Source organism: Aythya ferina (assembly GCF_964211825.1).
Source record: "Aythya ferina genome assembly, chromosome: 18".
NCBI classification, from domain to species: domain Eukaryota; kingdom Metazoa; phylum Chordata; class Aves; order Anseriformes; family Anatidae; genus Aythya; species Aythya ferina.
The window spans coordinates 3,986,402-4,008,016 of NC_140317.1; the positions used below are offsets into that span (position 1 = coordinate 3,986,402).

The window sequence follows — 21,615 nt, forward strand, 5'->3', positions numbered from 1 at the left end:
AGCTAGGGAAACCCAAGCTTGAACCTGGTGTTTTGGGGATCACTGGAAGAAGACACAAAACTCAGACCTGAATGAGAGAAGCGGACAACGACCGGCAGACAGCGAGCAGAGACTGAAACCAGCCATGTGCTTTGCTCCGTCTTGCTCCACCCAGGACACCCACCTATCCCCACAACAGGGCTGATGCCATAAGCCCCACGGCAGGGCGCAGAGACCTAGCGTGCCATGAGCAAGAAACTTTCCTCCCGTTCCCCTTCACACACTGGGCCAGGAAGCACCTTTGCACCAGTTTGCCTGCTCCCTACACCGCACGCTGTTTGCAGTAGGCACCCAGGTGTGTCCTGTGCTGCGAACTTCAATCCAGATCCCGATGCGATTAGCACGAGATGAGCACGTGCTAGTGAGGATCTGACTCCGCATTTTTGTTGGCCCTGGTCTTCAACATGATCGCTGCTCAGCACCTTGGGAAGGGTTAAAAAGGGGTTTTGTGGAGTTGCTGCTGCTGTTCACGGGCACAGCCGGCCAAGCAAGGCTGGAACAAACCCGTTCCTTCACTTGTGTGCAGGCAGAAGGCAGCAAGGCCACGTGGCCCTTGGCAGCGCATCTCCAGTGCTCTCGCAGCAAAAAGCCCAGGAGATCCTGCAGGTCCAGCTGCCAAGGGGAGAAGGTGTTCCACAGGTGGATGAAAGCTACAGCAAGCACGCAGATGCCCCGGGACAGCCCCCTCAATGAGCACAAGGACACACAAGGGGAGCCAGGGCTCCAGAAATCTGCTGGACAAACTCAAGTGTTGGGCAGGGCAGCTAGGAACAGAGAGGAGCTGTGCTTCTGCCTTTTTTTCAGGTTTGCTGTTGCCGGGGAGAGGTTTTAGGCTGTCATCCAGCTAATTCACACCAGAGAGACAAGCACTTGAATTAGTCGCATTATCTGCACCCAGCTGAAGTGGACAAAGGATTAAAGTGTGCTCAGCACCACCACCGTGATTTGCATGTTAGAGCCCCTTCCCACGGGCCCCCTCAGCTTGCAGCCCCCCTCCCCCCTTTTTTCTTTTTCTTTTTTTTTTTTCTGGCTGCGAGCCAGCCGGCAAAAGAGCCCTGTTTACAGAAGTGATGTCCGGGTTAATATTGCAAAAGACTTCATCAAAGCTTTTTAGTCGCTACTGAAGCAGAAGCATCTAACCGTGGGCACTGAGCTGGCCGGGCTGCGCACGCAGGGGATGAGCCGCCCGCGCTGCACACACAACCACGCGCTGCCGGCCCTTCGCTTCAGCCCGAGGTATGAAACTTACTCTGGTGAGCCTGCCGCCATGGCAAATTTGAAATAACAAGCAAGGACAAACTATTCATTTTTAAGGCTGCACGCAACACTCGGTTGTGGCTATTGTTTTAGGGGAAAGGCATTATTTGAGTGCTAAATAAATATTGCGCTGTGCAGTGACCTAAAGGGCACCTTTTTTGAGCTCATCTGGCTGCCAGAGATTTTTTTTTTGTGTGTTTATTCATGTGGAGAGGATGGGGAGTGCTATTGCTATATGTTTCATGCTGCTGGTCTCGAAGAAATCAAACCTGGGATCTCTCAGAAGCAGCTCTACCAAGGTAAAGCAAAAGCATATCTGAGATTGCTGGATCCTAATTAATTAATGGCTTTTGAAATGTTTTTTCAGCACTAGCACTTTGAACTATACACAGGAGCAGTTGTCATAACAGGTTCACACCGAGCCCTGCCGCACCATGCGAGCTTTATGCGTTTCTATTTTTCTTGGCATTTGCAGAGTTTTTCGTTCTCCTCTCAGTGTGAGGACTTGGTGACCTTAGCAATTGCCAGCAAGGGGACTCCATATGATGAAAGCAGGTGAAAGGGAAAATAAGGGTGGGAACTAGGTAAGGCCAATTCATACCTCAGAGGAGGTGTGGTCCCATTCTGTACCTGGCTGTGCTCACAGTCTTGTGCAATATAAAAGGGGAAGGCAGGCGTTTCTCAAGTAATCTGTTGCCAGGATCCTGCAGCGAGAAGGAAGGGAGGTGCTGGGAGAAATGCAGAGCAAGAAGTCCAGAGTGTCAGCTGCAAGAGGTCTGGGACACGCTGGTGGCTCTAAGCCCAGGGACTACCACTAGCCCTTCTCTCCATAGGCCCATTCCCTGGGCCGAGGGTTGCATGGTACCTGCAGTCGCTTCCCCAGCAGGCCAGCCTGGGAGGAGAAAGCAGCCACCATGTCCCACGGAGGAGCACGAGGAGCTGCCAAACCCCAGGACCGGGGCTGGGCATGGATGGTGCTGCTCGCCGCGGTGCTGCTGCAGGGGCTGACGCTGGGCTTCCCCTCCTGCATCGGCGTCTTCTTCACGGACCTCCAGCACGAGTTCCAGGCCTCCAACAGCGAGACGTCGTGGTTCCCCTCCATCATGGTGGCCGTGCTGCACGGAGGCGGTGAGTAAAGGCCGCGGCAAATGTCCACTGCTGTCTCCTGAGGTGCTGGTGCTGACGAGGGGCCGTTATGGGGGCACTTTCAGCATTTCCCTGAGGAGGAAGGTGTAAGGGACTGGGAGGTATGGCTGGTTGGCAGAGCACAGGCTGCTTTGATCCATGCCTACAGAGTCCAAAGCCAAGGGTCTGTAGACACAACGCTCCCCTTTGCCACTCTAAGAGATAACCAATACCTTTCGCAAATACCTTTCACAAAGGTGAGGGTGAGCTTGGGCTCTTCCTTCCATCCTCTCTCCTTCCATATGACCACCGCATTCTTCAGGGCTGAGAAGCTGCCCAGTTTGAGCCCCTCCAGGCTGCTGGCACAGGGTTAAAGCAGCCCCTGGGCGGTGGTGTGGAGCACACGCCCCAGCAGGTATCAAGGTGAGGGCAGCTGGTTTAGTGCAGGATGCAGGTCAGGCAGGTCTCCAGGTGAAGGGGGACGGAGAAGGGTGGTACATTGCAGACAGAGCACCAAATCACGCCTGAAAAACTAAGCAAATCACCCCCAGAAAACTTTCCCCAGAGAAAATGAGGGGCTGCACAGGACAGGGCACCCAGAGCCACATCCAGACTGACAGCTGCATAGAGGAGAAAAACACACCCAGCAGCTCGAGGACCTCCCAACAAGCAGTCCTGTCTTGCTGCTGACCCCTCCACATGCAGCTCCCATGCTTGTGTGATAAACAGACTACTTGAACCCCACCTAGCAGCGGGGAGCAAAGTATCTAAGCCACCCGGGTATCTGAGCTGCTCCCTTAGTTCATTCCTGCTCCTTTCCAATACTGATTAAAGGTGACACTACAGTATGGGGGTGGAAATATAAAAAAATAAAAGCAGAGCCCCCAGTCATGCTGGTGCGACAGCTATGATGGGTTCAGTGTCTCCTGGGTAAGACTTGACAGCATGACATGGGGAAAGAGCTTGCACCTTAGCAGAAGCAGCTGGTCAAGAATTGCAAGGCACAGACAGAAAGAGACCTCAGGGGAAGCAGCTATGGGAGGAATCATCACTGAAGTTTGGCAGAAATAGAGCAGTGTCTTGGGTCCTTGAATTCAAAGGCCTGGTGGGCTTCCAACCCGTGTGGCCCGGCTGCTGTTAGTGGGAAGGAGCTGAAGAGGAGCTGGTGGCCCTGGGAAATGGTCTGAAAAGCAGCTCAGTCCCAATGAGCCAGGGAAAGACAACTCTGGCTGCATCTGCAAGAAAATATCACATCTCCTATTTTCTATAACGAAGTAATTGTTTTGTAAGAGGCTGGGACCACAGTGAAAGGTAAGATAAAGACAGCCAACAAATAGATCCAAAAGTTGTAAATGACACAAGGAACGAACAGCCTCATGGTGATTATATTCACTAATAGAATTTGTAACGGCATAACCAGTGGACTGCAAGAGCATTGTTACTTCACTTGCCAGTTGTGTCTCCTATTGCAGGCTGTTACAGTAGAGGAGAATTTGTTCTCATCCCACAGTAGCTTAAATTGGGACTAACACAACTATAAGAAGAAAAAACAACGAAAAATCAGAAATAAAGGACTCCCTCTCAGGCCAATGATTTTTGCTGCAACTTCTGACCTTCTTTGCAGCAGGCTAGGCTTTGTTTGATTCAGGTTCTCAGGTTGCATCCATCACCTTGGCATTTAAACCCTTTCCAAAACTATTTTCTGCTCTGTCACCAGGATCTCAAACATTCTTCTCACTTTTCTTCTCCTTTACTCTTAATTCAGAGGACCTGAAGGGAAAAATAAATATTTGTTGTAAAAATAGTAGACAGCAAAGGAAACGGACAGCGTGCTCCATTCTCAGAGTTGTCAGTCGAGTGAGAAGCTCCACACAGGAGAACTAACCTCAGCTCAGCAGAGATGGGAGAGGAAACAGGGAAGGGCACAGTGTGAAGAATAGCACTTAATTTAATAAAGCAAACATAGCTCATTACCATGTTCCTAGGTAAAAGCCATTACTAGTTATTTTGTTATAAGAATCATTTGAGACCTCAGGATCCTATGGCTGACTCCAAAGGGGGCAATACAGGAGTGCAAGCCCTTACAGGCTCCTGCTTCTAGATATTCATGCAAACATAAATCTCTGGGCTTGCACTAGTACAAATGCAGCAGTTCTATTGGAAATATTTTTGCAAAGAAAAGCACAAAAGCCCCAAGCAAGTGAACAATAATATTTGAAACCTAGAAAGCAAGTTGGCAGGAATAAGTAATGAAAAATAGTTAGGATTTTTTGAGCCAATCCCATGATTTTGGCATGTTTTATTTATGATTTCTGGCTACTCAGGTTGATTAAACAGCAGTACCATCCTTAATCTCCTCAGTGAGAGGAAAAATAATGCAGTCACTGGTTTGCTGAGCCTGGTGAATAGTTCTTCAAAAGCCAGTTGAAGTCCAAGGTGAAAATCTCCCAAGCAGATCAAAATACAGACAGCTGCAGTCCTGATTTTAACAATGTTCCTCTGCTTGCTTGACTATGTGGATTTTATTTCCAACCAGGTGTTGTCTTAAGTCACAAATATGCCACAGGTTATTTTCCCCACAGATTGATTCCTAACTCTGAAACTTGCAGTCATTCTGAATTTGCTTACATAACCTGACGGGTTATGAAGAGGAGGGAAAAAAAATAAAACCTGGAAAAGCATGAGGATCCTTATGGGAACACAAAAGGAGCAACTCTCCCTTCAGTTTCTCCTCTAACGGAGAAGCATGTTTTCCATTGACAGGTCTGAACTAATCTCCTCCTACCCCAAAATGAAGCACACTAAACCCAAGACATTATCAAACTGGTGATTTACCCCAATATCATGGAACTCACCAACAGCCTTTGAAAATTACAGAATTAACTGACCTTAAGCACATATCTCCGTGCCTATTTGTTCATTGCTTTCTCTGATGAAATAACCTAAGTCCTACTTAGAAAAGCCTGCCGGCAATGTACGCACACAGTAAGACCCAGGTTTCTGCTCCAGAAGGGCAGACCCAAGCCCACCAGGAGCACCCAGGTCTTGCCCTTGCCTCTGCGTTGTTGGTGCATGTTCTGCTCCTAGGCTTTGTCCTCTTGGAAGTGGACACAGTCATGCCTACCCACCCCGGCCAGGTATGCCAGGACAGGCATGTGCAAAGAGCCGCACTGGCAACAACATCTTATTATTTTCATGGGGAGATGACTTGCAGGACAGCTGCAAGACTCCACAAGCTGGAGCTTGGATGCCACAGCCTGAAGCTTAGACTGATTCCGATGCAGACATGAACATGCTTCCAGCTGTTTTCAAATGATCTTCCTCACGGACAATCCTGTTTCTCCCATTCTGGATCATTTTCAGAGTCAACGTGCCTTCTGTTGCAGGGAATTTCACCTATGTAGCAGGACGCCAACGGCAATTGACAAGATTCTGTGGCAGAATATTTGAAAAACACAGCAAAATGAGAGTGGAAACATGCAAGCAGAGAATACCACCCACTCAGCATCTCCTACTCAGGGGCACAAAAATCCAAGTCCTCTCCTTTTTCAAATCATTCCCAGAACGGATATCATATGAGAACAGAATTACACTTGAAGGTCCTTTTTCCATTCCATTTGTGAGAGTTTTACCTAAAATCCATCACAGGGAAGCTTAAGGAATTCTACTTCATGACCAAAATCCAAGCAGAGGAGCATTCCCTTCATGTACCAAGCTGACCAAGCACTTTGGAGGATCAGGGAATGTATTTTCTGTTTCTGGCTCCCCCACTGCATTATGCAGCTGGGATAATCTGTAGACTAAACCATTCGATAACTGCAGCAGTCTAGCAGCTATGAAATAATTTCTGCCTCTCTAACTGCCTCCCTTTTGCTTCTCTGACTGCTCCTAGGACCCCTCTGCAGCATCCTGGTGAAGCGATTTGGCTACAGGTTTGCCGTGATGCTGGGAGGCCTGCTCAGCAGTGTGGGCATGGTGTCCAGCTCCTTCTGCAAGTCCCTCGGCCAGCTTTACTTAACAGCTGGCCTCATCACTGGTAAGTACCAAGGAACAGCAGGAAAACCCAGCTGCTACCCTTTATTTGAGAGCAAGGAAGTGATGAGAGTCCAGACTATGTGCTCACGTTTTTCACTCAGCTGTGAAATAGGATAAATCAAAAGCCCCACAGCTCAGCAGGAATTGCATGCTGGATAGGCTTGCCCTTCACACCCCTTTAACACACCTCGCCCAGCCGAGCTCACTGGAACATGCTTCTCTCTGGAAAAGGTTACAGGTCTCTAAGGGGTGAAGTGGAGAGCCAACACGTCTGTTCTCTGTAGGAGCTTCACAGCCTTTTGTCTTTGAAGAGGGGAGTTTTTCCATCTTGAAATGCAATGTGTTGGGACAACATTCTTCACAAGTTCCTTGGGCTTGGGTTTCACCACTCCCTATCTGGGGAAATATGGAGTCATCTTTCTCTAACAAAAGGACGTGTTGGTTTTGAACAGAAGTAACAGATGGGAACTTTTCCTTTCCAAATATTTCTCCTATGTAACTGTTTCTCAACCCATATTTTCTTCTAACAAAGAGAGATGAAATTCTGCAGCCGGGTCACTTTGGGACCAAGCCTTTTGGCTCTTGTAAGCTAAGCTGTGTTTGCTGCACGGAGAAAAACAAGAATTAACTCCCTGGGCCCTGAAGAAAGCATCAGGAAGGCAGCACTGCCTGCTGCATGCAGTAAAAATATAGTTTTTCTAATGAACAATTCCATAACGATCGTAAACATGGCAGTGCAGCCCAGACAAACATCACCTTAGATCAGTGTATTTAGTATTCCTGAGAACACAAGGAGTTAAATTTATGCACAATACCCTTCTTCATCTCTAGTGTGGGGTTGCTGAGTATTAATCACCGGAGGTTGTGTAGCCCGGCAGGTGAGGATATGCCTAGTGGTAGATTGAAGTCATCTGTGAGTACCCCATGGGGCCGGGCTCTTTTCACCCTGCAGGACACCGCAGAGGGATCACGTGCTGTTGTTTTTCCTTCTTACCTTTAGGTCTGGGATCATGTTTCAGCTTCCAGGCTGGACTGACTGCGCTGGGCCACTACTTTGTGCGGTGGCAAACGTTGGCTAACGCCATGGCGTCCACCGGTGTCTCTCTCGGTTTCACACTGTGGCCGCTGCTTTCTCAATACATGCTGGACGAGATGGGCTGGAGAAACACTTTCCTTATCTTTGGAGGAATACTATTGAACTGTTGTGTCTGCGGAGCCATTATGAGACCAGTGCAACTTGCTTCAGGATCACTTGTACAGTTACCCAGGCCTGGAGAGGATTCAGGGAGAGGAGCAGAAGAGGCACAGCTGTCCAATGGAGCATCTTCTCCCCACCTAAAGTACCAGCAGCAAAACAGAAAGACTGCGTGCTTCCAGGTGCTGCAGAAGTACCTGGCTTTTGATATCTTCTGTCAAAACAAGGGTTACCAGATTTACACTATCGGAGTGACCTGGATGATGATGGGGTTTGTGTTACCCCACGTCTACCTAGTACCTTATGCCATCCAGAATGGGGTGGAGGAACGCAAGGCAGCCCTCCTCATCTCCATTATTGGGTTCATCAACATCTTCATACGCCCTTTGACAGGGCTGCTTTCGGGACACAGAATCTTCACGGGAAGACGCATCTACCTGTTCAGCCTGGCTGTGCTCCTCTGTGGGCTGAGCAATTTCATTTGCATCATTTCAGCTGAGTTCAGCGTGCTCATCGTCTACTGCGTCATCCTCAGCATAGCCATGAGTGGCATTGGGGCACTCACCTTCCAGGTGCTGATGGATGTGGTGGAGATGGACAGGTTCTCAAGTGCTCTAGGGCTCTTCACAATCCTGGAGAGTATCACTCTCCTCATTGGACCCCCTCTCACAGGTGAGAAAAGCTATTAAAGCAGGCTGGAGCAAAAACAGCTTTTTTAGACACTGGTGACAAGTGTTTGGGAGCATAAAGAAGAGGAATGAGGGAGTTTCTAAGTCCACACAGGCAGCTGAGTTATGCAAAGGGAGCAATATAAAAGGGAGAGTCAGAAAGGAATGATCAGCCCCATCTCACTGCTGAACAAGGGTCATTTCTGTAGTGGCCCAAGTGTCACTGAAGCAACTGCAGACAGTGAAAAAGTTTCCCGTTTGGCTGGCAGCTTCAATAGGCATGAGAATGCTGAGAACTTTTTCCCTGAGTGGCAGGACACGGAGAGGAATTACAGTGGTATGATCTTGCTGTTTTAGAATTCTTTCACTGCTTTGCTAGTCTGCATTGATTTATCTATGAAGCCTCAAGAAATTGCAAACATCCCATTCAACACATTTACTCTGATCAGAAGTGTTACCAGCTCCATATAATTGAAGAAGCTTATAGTAAAAGGCTCTTCTACTCACTTTCTGTGTTCTGGAGTGTATTCATTTTTCTGTGGAGACAAGGAAGGGAACTAGTTAAGCCCCCAATCCAATGAATTATTCAGTGGTTTCACAATTCACTCCAACCACCACTAATTGACCTGTCCAAGACACACCTGCTCCTGCTCTGCAGCAGCTCATTCAAAAGACTGACAAACAAATGTGAACCTGAGCATGAATCCTCTATTCAGATTTTAGTTCTCTTCTCCAAACAATGAATTGTGTTTCATCCAGCAGGAAAATATCTAAGAATGGAATAATATACACTATATTTAATGGTATTCCCAGGCAAAGTGTGTCAGTCACTTTTCTCAAAGTGCAAAACAGATCTTGTCTTGGACATCTCTGATGGAAAAGGCAGATAGCCAAAAACAAAGTACAGTAAGGGAAGCTCAATCTCTAGCAACCTAAAATCTATTAAAAAATTACTCCTATATTTCCATATAATTAAGCAGTCTTAAAAAGAGTCATCATATGTTTACCTGAATATTACCTTTCAGTATCCAGCATTAGTGTTAAATTACTCACTTGATATATCACCCGTCTACATGTTTTACATTGAGGTACTTAATGTTTGTTATAATGCCTGCTGCGCTGTGATTTTTTTCTCCTCCCCAGTTACATACTTTTAGAGACAAGTCTTCAGCTTAGAGACTCCAACACGTCATTTTTGTGATAGAGTTCTTTCTTTGTTCTGTTTTCTGACCTGGAATGTAACAGGGTCACTCATTCCAAAATCCAGGAAGTGGCACAGGGGTCCTCTGCTAAGTAAACAAAGTGAATCAGCCGGTTGGGAAAAAGTTACAGTTTCCTTTCTTTGCTGATTTCTCTGTTTACTGGAAAATACTTTATATAGAAAAAGAAACACCACCTGAGCGATGAGTGCAAACAAGCTCTAGAATCTGGAAAAGAGAACTTAACTCATCTGTGAATGCTTATCTTTTGTATATGGCAGTTGGCTGAATTATTTAGGTCTAATGTTTCTGTGAATGCCATACAGTTGTCTTTAATATGCATCTCCTCTTTGACTAAGCTGTGGTTTCTATTTCAGGTCTCCTGGTGGACATAACCAATGATTTCCACTATGTCTTCTACACCTCCAGTTTCCTCCTGATATCAGCTGCTTTGTTCATGGGGCTCAGCTTCTGTGCTCTGGAAAAAAAAAGAAATTTGAAAGAGGCCTCAAAAGTCCCTTTGGATAATCCCTCCAGATATCAATACAATGACACGCCAACTGAACCACAGCCTGAAAGTCAATCCACTCCAGCAGTCGTGTATGTCACAAGCATATGAAAATAAAGAAGAAAAAAAAAAGGAAAAAAGAGAGGAATACAAACAATTACGTGGCTTGTACAAAGCTACACAAGGCCTGGCACTGATGGCAGAGAAACCAAGTGCGTGCATCCCACAGCTATCATCATCCTCCTGCCCCGCGCTTCCACTCGGCAGGGCCGTGCCAGGCTCCACGCAAGCAATGTGGATCTCGGGCTGAGCCCAGCGCCAGCCCAGGAGCTGAAGGACACACGGATCTGTGCTTTCCTAAAGCAGGCCAGGGGGTAACAGCCATGGCAGCCAGCTCTGAGAAGCAAAAGCCACGTTGATTAAATCGGCTTAAGTCGTTGCCTTTCTGAAGTCACTGGTATTTCACGTACACATTTCAGCTTTAGCACAGGAAAATACATATTGATGGCTATGCACAATGGTAGTTCTTTCACAGAGTAATTACACGCCTAGTCTGAACGTAAAAATTTGGTGCAGGTCTGTATGAACTTTCCTGGTAGCCTCTCACATTGTGGGGGGAGGAAACAAACACTTTCAGTTGGAAGAATGCCATTTCTCACATCTCAAAATATTATATGGAGGCTGCCATATGGGTCACAGAACTCAGGCAAGTCTCTAGGAAGATCAAATATTTTTCTCCTTATGAGGTATATATGAGTTCTTCATGCCAAAGGCATTTTCAAAGCCTCAAATGGTCAACTCCAGAGCATCAAAAACAAAGACCCAAACCTTACAGTGAGTGCCTTGCATAACTAGTGGTATTTCTAGTGCTTCCTGATGCATCACAACTGGGGATTCATAGCTTGTATAAATACATTTATTTCCAGCATCAACTGGGACACTTTTTTTTTTTTTTTTTTTTTTAAGGGGACAGGTGAAGAGCACGACATAAAAGGTGGTAGTAGACCAGAGAACGAATGTATGCATCCTTATCCTTATATAGGGCCAAATCCTTGTGTAAATGCCTTTAGACTCGTAGACTTATGTATACCAGCATTCTCAGCACAGAGAAGTTTGCACAAGTATAACTTACATGTCAAAAAGAAAGCAATGTGGAAAAATATACTAAGAAAAGCCAGTGTTAACTTTCATATCCATGCAGTCTTTTGACTGTAAGTGGCTTTTCCTGCCACCCTCCCGGGAGTTACACTTGTAAGCACTGACACAAGAGTTGCATCAGCTGCTGAACTCCCTCAGGATGAGTTCAAATTGCAAACTGTTTATATTTCATATCTCTCCTGATCTAAACAGATATCTCACAAAGTACTGGAGCTGAAGATTACTCAACACAATAGAACCTCCAAAAGATAAAATCATACGATGTCAGTGAAATGAAAGAAGTAACACCTTTCAACTGAACAGCTGAACCAGCAGCTTCTAATTCAACTTTAACACTTAATCATGAGAACTGTTGTATCAAAGTCTTGGCAACAAAACCACTTTTCATTAGAACTGTGGGCTCCCCAGAAAAGCAAACCCCAAAATAAATAAATAAATGAAAACCAACACGTGAAGCCACTGGAAAATTGATTCCAAGGCTTTCTAAGACTAATGGTTTCTCAGCTATTATTTACAGCCCTTCAGAATGGTTCCTCCTTCCACAGTTCAGAAGCATCCTCATCAAAATAAACCAATGTAGAAGGATGAAGTCTCAAACCTCTTCTAGCTATTGCAAATGAAACAGCTAGGCAGCTGAGCAGATTGATATTATTTTCTTGATGTAATTCTTAAATCTGAAATTCTGTTCACCCTTTTATATTCCCTTTCTGTACTCTGCCAGAAATATGGCACGATATTGCCCCCAATCCTCCCACTGCTACAAATTTCCTGGGCAAAACAGGCAAGATCAGAATCTATCCCAGAAAAACAAAGATTAGTCGAAGGAGTAATAGAATGCATCTCCTGTGCAGAGGTGCTGCTCTATCTGCAATGCTTTAGCCCTAGTCAGCCCATAAGCAAGTAAATGAATTGTCTAACGCATGTTTGCAAGATACAGGGTAAATAAAGGTACTCACCGCCTGAAGCTGCCACACAGAGATGTGTGCACCTCCTGCACTATGGCAAAGAAATCTCAGTTTTGACTATTCCCCTAGCTGTACACAGTAGTGCAAGGCAATTTAGGACAGAAAGTTAGAGTTCTTTATATCCAATGGTTACTTTACATGTACTCGTTAGTAGTAATCTGCAATCCACGGGTTAGAAACAAATCTTGGACAAAGAACAGGTTAACACTTACGGCTGTGCTTCCACAAGTAAATAAGATGACTGAGCTGCCATAACAGACAAAATAGTTCCCTGCTTCCTCCTCTTCTACCTCTCTTTTCAACCTGAGCTCTCAGATGTCTTGAGCAGCTTTGTAATGCATAATTGAAGGGGCCACGCATACTGAGCATGCTACAGTATAACAAATATTCCCCCTCAGAACATTAATACTCACTCCTTAAGAATCTTGAGGCCCAGAAGAAAAATAAAGCAATAAGAATTCCTTCCATTAGTTTAAGGTTTTCCCATTACGCAAGGCAACCACAGCCTAATTACCACCACCCCTGAAGCAGGTGTGTTTTTGTTTGGTTGTTTTTTTTTAAATAACCTTCAGATAACAAAATAACCCCAGACTTAATGACAGACAAATGCTAGTACCTCAGCCTGGTTACAAACCTATGAGAATGAGCAGAGCAAGAAAAATTAGCCAGGTATAAATAAACCTTACCCAGTTCCCTCATATCCTTTCCTGCTCCCTTTGTTGTTAAAAGTATCATTAACCTTGCAATCTAAGCATTTTTTTGCACCAAGCACCTTTCCTTAGTGCTATGAAACATTCACCAGGAAGTTCACACTAAAATATTACAAGATTGTGACCCTTATAAGCCTTAGATACTCTGCCAATGTGATTCTTGGAAAAGTTTAATTAAAAAAAAAAAAAAAAAGGAGAAGAGTCATGGTAACCTTACAAACCTTAAAACACCTCAGAAGTGCAAAATCACTTAAATGAAGAATTTGACGTGCTGTTTACAGGCCTAGTTAGTAATTGTGAGAAAAGAAACATACCTACTAGACATGAAAATTGATCAAATTCTAACTGTGGTGGGTGTGCTATCAAAGTACACCACTGTCACTAGACTAGGCCTTGGATCTTTGACTATCCCAGACATAACAGCCCATTCTGTGCTAACTATTCTGGCAAACAGCAAGTAGTCAGAGCATTCAGACTATTAAACAATATAGCAGGTATCACCTGAGTAAACAGTCTGAGTAAGACGGCTACGTACCTACTGCCAAGTGATCTTTCTGGATGATCAGGACAAACTCCCTGCAGCAAGCCAGCGCACAGACAAGCACACAGCCTGTAACAAAGCTTGCCATATAAGCAGTGCTAGCACAGCCTGCAACTCTTACAGAAAACCTCTGAGGACCACAAGACCCAGGGAATGTTGTCAAACTCTCCTCCAGGAGGCAGCTGCACCACATCAAATTAAATGCAAAATGTTCCTCACATTTCTTAACCAGCTTTGGTTAAACTCAAAACAAGACGAAGGTTAGGAGGAACAGAGCAAACAGTTCCCAGAAAGCCAAGCACGAGTTTTCCTCTCCCCCTGGTTACTTCTTGCCACACACTGAATAGCGTGACCTGGAGAGTACAGTTTTCAGAGATGCATCACCTGAAATCCAGCCAACACAGGTACAAGCTGTTTCTAAACACTGCTGCAACCAGTTCAGAGGAGGACAAAGTTTCCACTGGTTTTATGCCTGCAAAAGTGTACTGACTGACCACAAATACAGTATTTGTGAGCAGACGCTATTGCTTTTTTCCTCTTTAAATGCTCCGGTTTTCAGTCCTTATTAGTCAATCCCAGTATCCTTAACCACTTTTCCTTTGTATTGGGTTAGCTTGTTTGCCTTTGCTTTCTCTTCTGCTTTCTCACATTAGTCACACGCCAGTACACATTAGCAATGACAGATGTGGCTTAAAGTATGTCAACACTTACAAATACCTACATTAAAAGAGATGTGCTAATATGCTAACATTCTAACGTGGAAGTCGTTTGCAGCACCATCGTTGCTCGTTTTCATATACATACACGTATGTGAACCAATGCATAGGAATTATGAGTTGAAGGTGCTAGCCTAGCCTAAACTTTTATACAAAGTGGAAATAAATACCGTGACTTCCCCATTCCCTTTCTTCCCACGCCATTACAATGCTAAAAGCATTACTGTATGCAGTGCAGCTTCTTTCCTCCTCCTTCTATTTAATGTGGCTGTGGGCAGACAGTTTACTACACCCAGCTGTGTGGTAGGAGCGATTATCAGCCCAGCATGCTTGTCACTGGTGCCATATATTTGGTAGATCAGACCACGTTCAATTTCCTCTCTAAGAAAATCAAGTACTCGAGATAATACCAAAAACATCTGCTCACAGACTGTTCCTTACCTTATCTACAAAAGAACCTGTAGTCATTTAATTGCCTCAATAAAATCAGGGCAAACTTCTGCTGAGCCTACCCCCAGTGCACGATGTTTATGTACCTTCACTTAGGGATTTCCACAAAGTGAACCACATTTGAGTCCACTTGCGGTGCACATAATGGTGGTTTCATTAGAACTGCCTTTCTTCAGAATCAGCTAATTGCTCTGTGTTTAGACCAGGACGTTGTACAGCCGGGGAGGAATTACCTGCTGCCGTTTTAAGTAGCTCCTTCCAGGTAGTTTATCTTACCGTGCACGGGAAGTGCTTAAAAACCCCAATTTTCGCCAAATACAAAGTGAAATACCCAGACTCGAGTTTATTTATGTGAAGTTATCAGTAACAGGCTTTATTTATTTGCAGTTATCAATAACAAGTAACACGGTCCCATCGCTATCCAGCCCAGACACCCCCAACCCGGCCGCAGAGGAGGAGCCGCGGCCGCCGCTTGAGGAGAGCGACGCCCACAAAATGGCGGCCGCGGCCTGAAGATAGCGACGCCCACAAAATGGCGGCCGCACCCTTCCCGCCCACCCCTCCTGTGGGGGCCCCCGGCCGGGCTCCGCTGGGCGCGGCGAGGCCTCGTCCCCTGCCGCGGGGCCCTCCCGGCTCTTTCCCGTGTGTGGCCAGGCCCTGGCCGGTACCCGCCTGCTGACAGGGAAGGGGAGAGCAAAGCACCGGGCTCTCAGCCCCCGAGCTCGTTGGGGAGCAGCGGGATGGAGCTGGGGAGGCTGGAGTACCTGCAGGCCCTCGTCACCGAGTTCCAGGTGACGGACAGCTCAGGTAACGTTTAAAAGTTTGAGCTCCGTTGCTTGCTACTCTTCGTGTCACACGTGGCAGGTGCCTCTGGCACCGTTCCCCTCCTTCACACGATGCTTCTCCCTTGCAGAGGCCAAGGAGCAGGTGCTGGCCAACCTTGCCAACTTTGCCTACGACCCCAAGAACTACGAGTACCTCCGGCAGCTTCAGGTCCTGGATCTTTTCCTTGATATGCTGACTGAAGACAATGAGACCCTTGTGGAGTTCGCTATTGGTAAGAACTGCACCCGAGTACACTGATAAAACAACCCACTGGGGTAGGGGACGACAGGAGCTGGGCTGCTCGTCCCAGTGCCTCCGTTCAGCAGCCACTCACCCCGGGTTCAAGAAGGCAAATGATAATTATCTGTGCTGCATGCTGGCAAGCCCTTGGTTAGTGCAAAGTGAGTGGAATGGGGTGAGAGGAAAGAAGGATCAGGAATGACTTTAAGGGCAGTGTGTCTCCTTCATTTTAATATAGCTGCTGTGCTTAAAAAAAAATGCTTTCTGGAAAGGATTGTCTTTTTTAAGACTAAGAGAAAACTAGCTGACAGCAGTACAGTGCCCTCTAATGACATACAGGGGGAGGAGTGCTCTGGTGGAAAATCTCCAAGAAGAATAAAGAAAACAGACCAGGAAGCAGCTAAAAGTTTTCCAACCAAATCTTACAGAAAACTTGGATGCATATTTTTGTATTAGAAAAGATGGATCAGCAAAATATTGATCAGCACTTTAGAAATCAGCACCTGTATTCAACTGAATTTAAGGAAATAATTTCTATTACCACTCTAGGTTGGGGAAAAAAACAAAGAGGTTATGTAAGATAATTAATAACATCTTACAATTCCTGAGATTTAGAGCTGTTCAGGAAAAATATCTTTGTGTACTGCCTTACAGAAGGGAGAGAAGATAGAGCGGCCATCCAAGGACAACCCAGTGCAAGTATCTAACTGGGCAGGATCAAACTGTATTAGTATCAATAAATATAAACCTATGGAATACGTTCAGTCTATTGCCCTTTATTCCTGAATAAGGTGTCCATTTATTTAAATAGGATAAAGTAAGGCGGGGGGAGCAGAGAGCAGAGTGCATCCTGATAAGTGTGCAAAAAATACTTGTCTTGCCTGTGTCTGACACTGTCCTTTGCTGTTTCAGGTGGTCTTTGTAACCTGTGCCTGGATAAAACTAACAAAGATTATATCCTGGAGGCCAATGGGGTAGAGCCCATAATAAATTGCCTCTCCAGTTCCAACGAGGAGACCGTCATGTCAGCAGTCACAACGCTGATGTACCTGACAACGCCGCAGTCCCGCCAGCAGACCACAGCTCTCCCAGTGGTGGAGTGCATGCTACGCTTCTCCCTCTCAGCCAGCAGAAGGCTAAGCAATCTGGCAACTGTCTTTCTGGAGGATTACTGCACACCTCTGCAAGTGGAAGAGGCTCAGAACCTAAGCAAACACACAGCAGTAGGGATTCCTCTTCCTAAGGACTGAAGACATCAGAGCATTTGGGAGCTTTTAATGGGGAGACCTCCCTCTGTTTTCCCATGTCTCCACTTTCTGCTCAGCAGGTCAAGAGCATGGTGGGAACAAAGGACTGGGAAATTGGTCAGACTAGTGCTGGATTGTAGTATTTAATAAAGAGGACAATGTAGCACTACAACAGGCCAAGCATAAACTGCAAGCAAATATTTAAAATAAAACAGGTTGTGGCTGTTGGACAGCAGGTTGCCAAGTGCAGCTTGCACAAATAATCCTTCCTAGCAATTATATTTTTCTGTTTGGGTTATTGGGCTTACATCCCCTCCAGTTCTTGGCTGGTTTTGCTGCAGTTCTCCCCTTCATTGTCAACTCAAATGACTTTGAAACGTCACATGAACTTCATTCTTCCTGCAGAAGAAAGATGTTTCTCTGCCCAAGCAATTTGCAATTTTATTACATCACTTTGGTACTGAATGTGCCATCCTGTCATCATGCCATAGGTTAAATTACTACACAGAACAGGTTGCAGCTATCCCATAAATTGGGAAGGGGAAAGTTATATTTCTTTCATTACCACTGGTGAGAAAGGTGAAGATTGAAAAAAGGCTCATGGCACTTTGGCTCACAAGAACAGCTGTTTGTAAAACCTTCTCTTAATAAAACATTAACTTAAATGCTGTGTAAACAGTTTTGTATCAACTCATAAATATTTCTCTACAGCATTTGCAGTCCAGCCTTCACCCACTCACTAACACACATGGTCCAGAGATCGAAGCCAGCCTGGTCTCCTTTCATTGTCAGCCAACCAAGCAAAAGGCAACCCAAAAGCCAGGGTGGTTAAACACAAATACAGGGTTTGGTTGTTGATGACAGTGACAGATGACAAAGACAACAACCCTGCATCTGTGCAAGTTCCAGAGCTTTATTTCCTATTTTTCCCTCTCTGCTCCCAGTCAGTACAAAACACACAGGAGTGAGCTTAAAAGCACAAAAACAAACAAACAAGCAAACAAGAAAAAAAACACCTGCTTGTCTTACAGTATCTCTTCAATAGCAAATGTCAGGAACAACTCTGAAGAGATCAGCTGAATGCAGGAAAAGCTTCCAGACACACGGGGAGGACTCGGGATGTCTGATGAGAGCAGCTCACTTCATTTTACAAGCGTTTTGCCCCAGTAGCACCCCTGCCCTGGTCAGTGTCCTGCTTCCTGGGGCTGGGTTTCCCTGCCAGCTGCTGACCTGGGTGTTACCCTGGCCGTGGGACTGACCAGCACTCCGTTTTTGCATTATTGCCTGCATTTGCTTTCAATTTTTAAATGCACAGATAAGAAATTCTTGTGAGAGGTTAAGCTTCCAGTATCTCTTCTACTCTAAGACATGCAAATCTTACCTTTCCTAGGGTCATACGAAGAACTTCAGCATTGTCAAGCTAGCATTTTTCCACAGACATTAAAGCCTTACATTCCCATGCCAACAAACAGTGCGGAAAGCTTAGTTCTTGTAAGTATTCTTCAAAGGCAGGCTGGCAACCTCTGCTTAGCAATTGTACAAGATTGCTTTTATAGTCCAGCTGATGATGTCCCTGTTCTATCACCAGTGGAATATGAACACGAAAAAAAAAACTTTTCAATTAAGCAGCGATGAGTACTCAGCATTAAAGAAATCTCTCAAATGATGGTGCTCACTCAGCTGTCAACATTTACAAATCCTGGTAAAACAGCAGACAAAGTTGGAAGCACTGCTGGAATTCACATGCAAATCAGAAGAGGTTAAGGAGTCTGGGTGAAGACACTGCAATCAGACCTACCCAGGTCTTTACTTCCACACAAGGCTTCACTGATCTCAGCAACAATTCCTTGGAGTTCTTCCCAAGGAGATTTGATTACAGAATCAGTGTCTGAAAAGCTTGTCTCTGAAAGCTTTTATCCTAGAGCAAGACAACAGAAACTGGCAACTTTCCATATCAGGAAAAAAAAAAAAAAAGTCAGGCTTTGCTAGGAGAAGAAAGAAAATTGATTTGATGACTCTGAGAACCAGAAGACATTTCTCAAAAACAAACGACACACCAAACAGCAAAAGTAAGAAAAAAATTTCTTCCTCATTCTCATCCCACCCTTGCTCTGCTTTGTGGAAGAACTATCTGCCAATTCTCCGAAGCCTAGTCAAGCCACTGCCCCATGAGTTTGCCTTAGGAAGTGGTAAGTATGAGAGCTACCATGTTAGATCTTCAAATCTTCAACTTCAAATCTTCGCTAAATTCTTTGCTAAATTATTGTTCTGCCAAATGCACCTAAACCAGACATCCAGAGGTTACTGAAGAGGGAGATGGATGGGAATACATAGACCTAATTTCCTTGTGAAGCCCAACTAACAATGAACAGCAAGATAAGAACTTTCTGCCCCTGCTGATCTGCGTGGGACTCAAGCCACTTATCTGGTTATTTCATTGACACATGAAAGGTCTGGGAACAAACAGGATGAGCGTGAACCAAATTAGGAAATAAAAGTGTCAGAAATAGAACCGAATGAAACATTCACATGATCACAATCCCTTAAATTACTTATATTTTTTTCTTGTCCCAGTACACCTAAGTGAGTCTCATAAAAGGCACATATATATATATATTATATACCTAAACATACTCACTTAAGCAATAAGTTGTGTCTGTTCATATAAAGCAAGAAAGAAAACAATGTCTATTGCCCACATTTACTAGTTCCAGAAGTTTCAAGCATCAGCAGCCATGGATCAGAGCTTGGTCATCTGGAGCCTGTGAAAACACTGCCCAGACCCAGCACTCCGGTTTGTCACATTGCTGCAGATACCAGCACCTAGCTATGGAACTAGGAAGGAAATGGATGGGAGTTGTCACTCCTTAGAAATAAATAAATAAATTACATGCTCAGTGCAGGATCTTAAAAGTTAAGAACGAACTTCTCACAGAAAGTACATGGCACGGCCTGGATCAGCACCCATCCGCCTTTCTGAAGAGTCCCAGTTGTCCTGTGGTAACAGGAAGGCAGCAGGAGCCTGGATTCATAGTATTTATAATTTTGCCTTGCAAATAACTCTGCTATTCATTCAGTCATTAGCAAACATAATGGAAGCTAAAAACAGCAGCAATTTGCACAGATATAGGGTGCACCGCAAGCCTTTTACGTTTTTTTCCAGATCACTTCCCTACCGTGCGCTTTGCTCCTCAGAGCATGCAGAGGGAATGATGTAGAAATGGGGCTTTATTAACCATACAAGGCCCATATATAATATCTGTACTTTTTGGCCTGCTAAAGAGCTACATTAATGCTTCAGAGTGCTCAGGGAGCTGCAGGGACGTTACCACCGTTGCTGCAGAGCAGTCTGTGAGCACAGCTCTGCGAAAAACTTCACCCCCAGTTATTTTTACACCAGAATCCTTCATTCTCACACACATCTCCCTGAAAAGGCTGGCATCTCCCTGGAAGAAGCCTCTTATCGCTCTAATTAAGGCTGCTAGCATCAAAGAACTCTCCACGGAGCTCCTACGAGCAGGGGAGCCCCAGTTGTGTGATCTGCCTGCCCGCAGCACCCCACCACTCACCCCAAGCTGCAGCCCGTCGTACTGCTCCGGCACGAAGTCCTGCTGCTCCACCAGCTCCAGGCACAACTCACTGCAGAAGTCCCGCAGCACTGCGCCCACGAAGTCAGCCAGGATGCCATCCATGTGCCACCAGCACAGGGTGGCCCCCAGCAGCTCAAACGTGCCTAAGCTGGGCCCACAGGGCAAGTGCAGGCAGCGGGGGGAGATGGGGTTTGCAGGCATGAATCCCCCCACCCAGAACCCAGGTGGCAGCACAGGTGAGTGAACCACTAATTGGGCTTATGCCAATGGTGAGAAACAAAACTGATCAGCAAGGATAGCGAGCAGCTGCCTTGTTGTATGTGTCCTGCACCCTTGTAGTGAATCTCAGCTGCGGCTGCAATGCTCTGATCAAGGCAGGTGGAAAGGCAACTTGCCCAGTCTCAGAAACTGTAAAGGAGAATTCAGACGTTCCTCTGGCTGTGGAGCTTGCAAAGGAAATGGAAATTTATTATTTTCCTCCTCCTAGGCCAGGAAACAGGTAGGCATGATTTACATGTACCCAGCAGCCAGACAGCATTTCATAACAGCTGTAGGGAAGAACACCCCCAGCTGTGGGAGAGGAAGAGCACATTAACCTATAAAACTGGATTTGCTCTAAACATGTAAGGCCAGGGCTTCTCCAAAACTGACTTGGAAAGCTGGGGTATTTTTAGATCCTGTTCTTCCAGGACGGGGGAGGGTGAAAAAGGCACAGTCCCTCCTGCACACATAGTTCTGTACAAAACCCCGTGCTGCGGCTTATCACACAGCAGATACCCTCCAGGACGGCAGAGCACGTGATCACTTGGTCTCCCTTACACCCCCTTTTTGGTGAGGATCTGATTTATTTTTGTGACAAGAAACTTTCGTTTCCTCTATTTTCTTGAGAAGGAAATATTTCTGGTAAAGCAGATTACATGTATCGAGCCATAGGGCATGCTTCTCTGTTCTAGAAGATAAAACCAAAGAGAAGTCAGACACTTTCTTCAACGGGACAATGGCATGTGATGGTACCCCCAGGTCAGGTGTATGAACTCACCTCTTCTGCTCCATCCCACCTATGTCGGAGTAAGGCAGGTCTGCTGAGAGCAACGTGGAGCCAAACCCATGAAATAAAACCCACACAGGAAACACTGCTTCAAAATTT

The 21,615-nt window shown here is 45.7% G+C and overlaps 3 protein-coding genes across 3 annotated transcripts in view; 2 read left to right on the forward strand and 1 right to left on the reverse strand.

Moving 5' to 3' along the window:
* The window catches only part of JPT1 (Jupiter microtubule associated homolog 1), a 45,703-nt gene that overhangs the window by 13,237 nt on the left and 10,851 nt on the right, over positions 1-21,615 (reverse strand). Inside the window, exons 5-6 of the mRNA XM_084492066.1 lie at positions 9,327-9,996; positions 4,035-4,191 (exon numbers count right to left, since the gene is read on the reverse strand). Of these exons, the coding sequence (XP_084348192.1) occupies positions 9,983-9,996 (14 nt within the window). The 3' untranslated portion in view covers positions 4,035-4,191; positions 9,327-9,982. The remainder of the gene's footprint in view (positions 1-4,034; positions 4,192-9,326; positions 9,997-21,615) is intronic.
* Positions 1,135-11,677, forward strand: SLC16A5 (solute carrier family 16 member 5). The gene is made up of 4 exons (XM_084492052.1): positions 1,135-2,424; positions 6,314-6,457; positions 7,457-8,323; positions 9,896-11,677. The coding sequence occupies exons 1-4, from the start codon at positions 2,211-2,213 to the stop codon at positions 10,135-10,137; spliced, it is 1,467 nt and encodes a 488-aa protein (XP_084348178.1). The 5' UTR covers positions 1,135-2,210; the 3' UTR covers positions 10,138-11,677.
* Positions 15,054-17,543, forward strand: ARMC7 (armadillo repeat containing 7). The gene is made up of 3 exons (XM_084492064.1): positions 15,054-15,373; positions 15,480-15,623; positions 16,544-17,543. The coding sequence occupies exons 1-3, from the start codon at positions 15,307-15,309 to the stop codon at positions 16,879-16,881; spliced, it is 549 nt and encodes a 182-aa protein (XP_084348190.1). The 5' UTR covers positions 15,054-15,306; the 3' UTR covers positions 16,882-17,543.

What these genes read in the sequence shown, in the direction of transcription:
- SLC16A5 (XM_084492052.1), top strand. Translation starts at nt 2,211, where the DNA reads ATGTCCCACGGAGGAGCACGAGGAGCTGCCAAACCCCAGGACCGGGGC. An exon ending in AACAGCTGGCCTCATCACTG is followed by an intron (nt 6,458 to 7,456) that starts GTAAGTACCAAG and finishes TCTTACCTTTAG; the next exon opens with GTCTGGGATCATGTTTCAGC. An exon ending in CATTGGACCCCCTCTCACAG is followed by an intron (nt 8,324 to 9,895) that starts GTGAGAAAAGCT and finishes TTTCTATTTCAG; the next exon opens with GTCTCCTGGTGGACATAACC.
- ARMC7 (XM_084492064.1), top strand. Translation starts at nt 15,307, where the DNA reads ATGGAGCTGGGGAGGCTGGAGTACCTGCAGGCCCTCGTCACCGAGTTC. An exon ending in CCAGGTGACGGACAGCTCAG is followed by an intron (nt 15,374 to 15,479) that starts GTAACGTTTAAA and finishes TCTCCCTTGCAG; the next exon opens with AGGCCAAGGAGCAGGTGCTG. An exon ending in CCTTGTGGAGTTCGCTATTG is followed by an intron (nt 15,624 to 16,543) that starts GTAAGAACTGCA and finishes TTGCTGTTTCAG; the next exon opens with GTGGTCTTTGTAACCTGTGC.